Source organism: Saccopteryx leptura, chromosome 2, assembly GCF_036850995.1.
Source record: "Saccopteryx leptura isolate mSacLep1 chromosome 2, mSacLep1_pri_phased_curated, whole genome shotgun sequence".
Lineage (NCBI taxonomy): Eukaryota > Metazoa > Chordata > Mammalia > Chiroptera > Emballonuridae > Saccopteryx > Saccopteryx leptura.
In genome coordinates, this window is record NC_089504.1 from 235,784,299 (window position 1) to 235,790,298 (window position 6,000).

General features: G+C 43.3%; 1 protein-coding gene across 1 annotated transcript in view; it reads left to right on the forward strand.

Moving 5' to 3' along the window:
• PIWIL3 (piwi like RNA-mediated gene silencing 3) overlaps positions 1–5,251 on the forward strand; it is a 35,429-nt gene extending 30,178 nt beyond the window's left edge. Inside the window, 6 exon segments of the mRNA XM_066363761.1 lie at positions 1,328–1,397; positions 1,807–1,960; positions 3,096–3,141; positions 3,143–3,222; positions 4,832–4,980; positions 5,136–5,251. Of these exon segments, the coding sequence (XP_066219858.1) occupies positions 1,328–1,397; positions 1,807–1,960; positions 3,096–3,141; positions 3,143–3,222; positions 4,832–4,980; positions 5,136–5,251 (615 nt within the window).
• The last annotated feature ends 749 nt before the right edge of the window (positions 5,252–6,000 follow it).

A 6,000-nucleotide genomic window follows, 5' to 3' on the forward strand; every position in this document is an offset into this window, starting at 1 on the left:
AACATTAGGATACGCCTGATCACCACAGATCACCACTAGGTTTAATAATGTTTGTGGCCCAATAGGTATAATTCCAGAGGATTTTTTTAAACAAACTATAGAAATCATTCCTGAAAGTATAGTCTTCCAGAGGATATTTTAAGGAGGATCTATGTTCACAGGTGATATCACCTTTTCCAGACATACTCTATTTCAAAATACAGTAGCCTTGTTTTGCTCTGCTTTTATTCAGAGTTAGAAAAAAAAATGTCACGACAACCAATGGGGAGAAGTTAAGCGTTCACATTTTTGAATGCTGGCTCCATTCAAATGCGGAGAAGGCAGCCATGAAAACAGAGAGCTGAGGCCCTGGCTGGTTGGCTCAGCAGTAGAGCATTGGCCTGGCGTGCGGGAGACCCGGGTTCGATTCCCGGCCAGGGCACACAGGAGAAGCACCCATCTGCTTCTCCACCCCTCCCCCTCTCCTTCCTCTCTGACTCTCTCTTCCCCTCCTGCAGCCAAGGCTCCATTGGAGCAAAGATGGCCCGGGCGCTGGGGATGGCTCTGTGGCCTCTGCCTCAGGCGCTAGAATGGCTCTGGATGCAACAGAGCGATGCCCCAGAGGGGCAGAGCATCGCCCCCTGGTGGGCATGCCGGGTGGGTCCCGGTTGGGCGCATGGGAAGTCTGACTGACTGCCTCCTCGTTTCCAGCTTCGGAAAAATGAAAACAAAACAAAACAAAACAAAAAACAAACAAAAAAAAAACAGAGCCGAAATGCCTGGTCTCGTCCCATGGAGTGTAAATTCTAGTGAATAGGCAGAAGGATATATTACCTCCTGTCAGGGCGTCACAATAACCTCCAGTGATGTAGGGAATATAAACTCGAAACAGATCTGTAATATTACTTGCTGTGTTAAACAGTCACAATAGCTGTGAATGTTGCAAAGCAAACGGCTCCCTCAAAGCAGATCAATTATGGATGGGCCATTTTTTAAGAGACTGGCCTAGAATCAGGAGTCACCAGGAACACTGGGTTTTATTTTAACGGCTTTTTATAGTAGGTGAGGCTGACAGTGACCGTGGTTACAGAATGTACGTATGTAGGACATTGATGAAAGCTTCCATTCTACATTACTATCTGTGTGTGTCCAAACTGTTATTCAATGCCCAAGATACTCGAAAAGACCAGTCCTTGGATCTCCACAGGGGAATAAAAGAATGGATCATTAATTGGATCCTCAGCCACCAATAGTGATTTTTGGAGGGGTGGGACCATAGATTCAGAATCAAAGTGATGAAATTTTAAGACTCATTTTCCACACTGATGCTTATTTTTCTCCAAACAAGTGGTTCTCTCAGTCTATCTTCCAGGAATCGGGGCAGGAGCCTGTGAGCAGACTGAGGGCCTGCCTGCAAGGTCAGTGTCTGGTGGAGGTCAGAGCATCTGACTCTCCCAGTGGTAGAGCTCCGTCAGTGGAGATATTGTCCCCCCCAAGAGACACTTAGTAATGATGGAAGACACTTGGGTTATCACAACTGGGATGGAGGTGCTACTGGTATGTAGCCTAGTGGGTAGAGGCCAAGGATGCTGCTAAGCATCTCACCACGCGTGGGACGGCAACACCGCCACCATGACCACCGTGAATTCTCTGGCTTAGAATTTCTACTGTTCCTGAGAAACCCAGGACCAGATTGCAGGTTTAAGCAGGGAAATGGTCCTGGAAGCTACAATGTTGAAAAATGAACCTAACAGTTGGCAAAGAGGAGCAGTGGCCAGTTTGTTCTGAGTTATGGTTTATTTACATGTCGTTCTGGTTTCCTTTCAGAGACCCTGAAGCGCTGGTATGAACGTAATTCATGTCTGCCGCGTTCTATTTTCGTGTATTGGGATGGAGTGGGAGATGGTCATCTTCAAGCACTGATTGACTATGAAATACCACAGATTGTGTTCTCCTTAGAGAATATTTACAAATTGCCAGAGTAAGTCTATAAACTGTAAATGCAGATTTTGTGAGCTCTACATTTTAGTCTTTGAAAAAAAAGTGTGTAGCCATTGTGATGTGTGAATTGAAGGAGCTACCGGTGGTGGTGGACGAGTAAACAGGCCCTCACACCTTTAATGTTGTGCTCCATGCCCAGGTCACAGTAGGAAACAGAACTGACACATTGTAGTAGCAGGTTATTGTCCCCAGTGGAACCCCTATACATCTTTTTAATTTTTTAATCCCTCTGCAAGCTCTGATGGAGGACAGCTTGTTAACCTCAGATATTCATTAAAACCCATGAGCGCAGCCTGTCAGTGGTGTTAAACAAAAACCTTCCAGACTAAAACTTGTCCTGAAAGGAAGGGTTTGCTGAGCCATATGGCAGCCAGAACCAGGACCAGGTCCTGGGCACAGAGTCGAAGGCACCAGGCACAAGGCTAGATGGCGAAGACAACACGTGTGCCTTCCTGGGGTTGATGGGGACTCTTGTACACAATGGGTTTGGGGAAGATGTAAGTTGTTTTGAAAGAACGTACATTGGTATAAATGGGGGACATGGAAGGCTCTGGGGTGGCTATAGTCCTAGGAAGAAATCCATGGTAAAGGTCCTGCATAAGCAGGACGTGGTGGTTTCGGACGGTCAGCTATCCTTTTTCGGATAACTGCTGACACAGCTAACTGATTAGTTTCCCTTGTGTCTTCCTACCATCTTCCCTCTTGCTGTAAGTTAGGACACCTCAGAATTTCCTCTTTTGTCAATGGTTTGCACTTATCCAACTCCTTTACCCTGGAGTTGTATAGGTCCCAGCGCTGGGGATCCTTCTCAGCTGCCTCTGCTGGCCTCATCTGTCTATCAGGGAAGCCTGGTGCCTGATGCAGACAGTAGAAGTGACACTGACATTGTGAGGAAGGGACCCTTCCTCTCAGACATGGTGGCTATGAACAGAAACCTCCCCCTTCATTGCTTGAGTCAGCCACGGGGAGCTAAGACAGTAAAACGGGTGCAGAGAGCTGCCATGTGCAGGTTCTTTGCAATGGTCCCTATGTATGGTACGTGGTGTTTCAACACTCTGAATGTGTCTGCAGTGACACTGAGTAAGCATAGTGACACTGACCATAATTTTTTAAAGTTTCAAACTGACTTTCATTGTGGTGAAGAAACAAATAAACACCAGGTTTTTTTGTCGAGTCTCAAGAAAGGCTTCAGAATCCTCTGCCAGAAACAACTGTTGATGTCAAGTTGACCAGGAGGGAATGGTAAGCCACCTTTATTTTTTTTTTATTTTATTTTTTTACAGAGGCAGAGATAGACAGGGACAGACAGACAGGAACGGAGAGAGATGAGAAGCATCAATCATCAGTTTCTCGTTGCGCATTGCGACTTCTTAGTTGTTCATTGATTGCTTTCTCATATGTGCCTTGACCGCGGGCCTTCAGCAGACCGAGTAACCCCCTGCTGGAGCCAGCGACCTTGGGTCCAAGCTGGTGAGCTCTTTGCTCAAGCCAGATGAGCCCACGCTCAAGCTGGCGACCTCGGGGTCTCGAACCTGGGTCCTTCTGCATCCCAGTCCGACGCTCTATCCACTGCGCCACCACCTGGTCAGGCAAGCCACCTTTATTTTAAAGATTCCCTTTTTCTTCATGTAGTAACAGAAGTTTTAAAGGTTTGCATGATTTGGAGGAGAAAGGAAGAACTGACCTAAGGAATGTTAAAAATGATATGAATAGGTACATTGTATTATAGACTTTTTTGGTCTTCAATATTTTATTATCATAGAATTTAGAACCTCCAAATAAGCTATCATAGAATTTAAAATAGATACTGTAAATATCCTATCATCCTAAGGTTCTTTAGCTGTTAGGAAGGATGATAGAACATCTGGTTAATTTTAGACTTGTCAAATCTATTACACAAATGAGAAAATTACCCTAAACCACTGCGGATATAAAACATGACGTTCATACCAATACATAGGGAAATGAAGTAAAACTAAAGAGACAGAAACATACGTCAATCTGGCAGAACACAGGAAAGGAGTAAAGAAACAACGCAAATGAAAAGTATGATGAATGTAAAGCATAACAAAAGGTGATACACATACAAACTCAGTATCTGCAATAAATTGATGAACCTTACCAGCTAAATCATTTAGGAAGTTTGAATATATTCTGGTGATTCTTAGGGAGAGGCAGGAAATGTCCATCTCTGGATCCCTGAACTGAGTCATTTGTGACCATATCAAATGTGCCATTTTTATATTTCTGCCTCTAGACATCAGTGATTATGCTTTTATGGCTAAATGCCATGAGAGGGCCCTGGCTGGTTGGCTCAGTGGTAGAGGTTGGCCTATCGTGTGCATGTCCCAGGTTTGTTTCCTGATCAGGGCACACAGGAGAAGCACCCATCTGCTTCTTCACCTCCCCCTGCCCCTTGTTTCTCTCTCTCTCTCTCTCTCTCTCTCTCTCTCTTCCCTTCCTGCAGCCATGCTTTATTGGAGCAAGTTGGCCCTGGGCACTGAGGATGGCTCCATGGCCTCCACTTCAGGGGCTAAGAAGAACTCAGTTGCCCCAGATGGGCGAGCATTGTCCCCAACTGGGCTTGCCAGTTGGGGCACATGTGAGAGTCTGTCTCTGCCTCCCCTTCTCTCACTAAATAAAATAAGTAAATAAATAAATGCATGAGAGTTATTACTGGTGTCAGTGACTCCCCTTCCTTTGCAGATTTGCCCAATAGTTAGCCAATCTTTTAAATATATAAAGGAAACTGTGTAGAATAGGTTTCTATAAATTAATGTCACTTCAGACACTGGTTTGCTACAATCTTTTTCTTCTACAATAAGTTGATACGCACGTTTTATGACTACAGGTATGACTTTTTCATTGTGAGTCAGGCTGTGAAAGAAGGTACTGTCACCCCCACGCATTATAATGTCATCTATGACACAGTTCACTTGAGCCCAGATACGTTACGGCGTCTAATTTACCAACTATGTTACATGTATTATAATTTGCCAGTAAGTATTTTTTTTTGATACTGATTTTCCTTCAGGTATTTAAAATTGAATCATTACTTTCTGAGCCCCTGAATTGGTATCTATGATAATTTAAATTTAGGGAAAGTTAGATATAAAGTTAAAAAAAATTATTGTTGTCCTTCTTTCTACACTAAAGGCTGTCATGGGTTCCTGCTTCTTGTTACTATGCCCATAAACTAGCTGACCTTGCAGGCCAGTGTATTCACCAAGAACCACATCATTCCTTGTCAAACCGTCTCTTTTACCTTTGACCTACAGAAGAAGGCCTGCGGTGATGTTGAAACAATTGTTTTTTTTTTCCTTTTGAAGCTGTACATCTGAAATATATTCCTAGATACATAATTTTAAATACTAGTCATTGTTAGTGGGATGTGGAGGAGATTCAGAGTGATAAATGCCATTTTCAACACTACTTCACACGAGACTGCTATTTTCCAGGCAGGAGAACCAACAGCAAGGATTTTGTCTGGCAGTTTGCCTTACAAATGGGTTACAATGATTTTGATTAAATGTGCCCTAACACTGTGCTCCTAGCAATGCTACTCTGCTCATTGTAAAGGCCCTACATTAGTTACATGGTGAATACAGCTATGTAAGCTCTACTTGGAAAGTGATAGCTACTTTATTTTTTTGAAACATTTTAGTTTTAAAGTATAGCAGTGACAAAAAGTAACAAGATTAAGCGGTGATTTGTGTCTAGTAGTTTGTATGAAATAACCTGTGTACACGTTTCTCCTTGTACTGGGGTGGGGATTTGTATTTTTGGTGGAGCTGTAAAACGACAGCCTTATGATTTAAAAGTTAGCAGTCTGAGAACACTTCTTCCAGAGAGAAGAGAAATTAAGAGCTCTATTAGCATTTCTGTTCAGTTCATTCTCTTGTGCGTGTTCCAAGTATGAAGTTAATTGTGTTAGCTGTACTACAACCAGAAGAGAGTCTTGAATGAGTTGTGTAAATGAAGCTATTATGTTTTTCCTGAAGTTAGACACATATTTTCCCT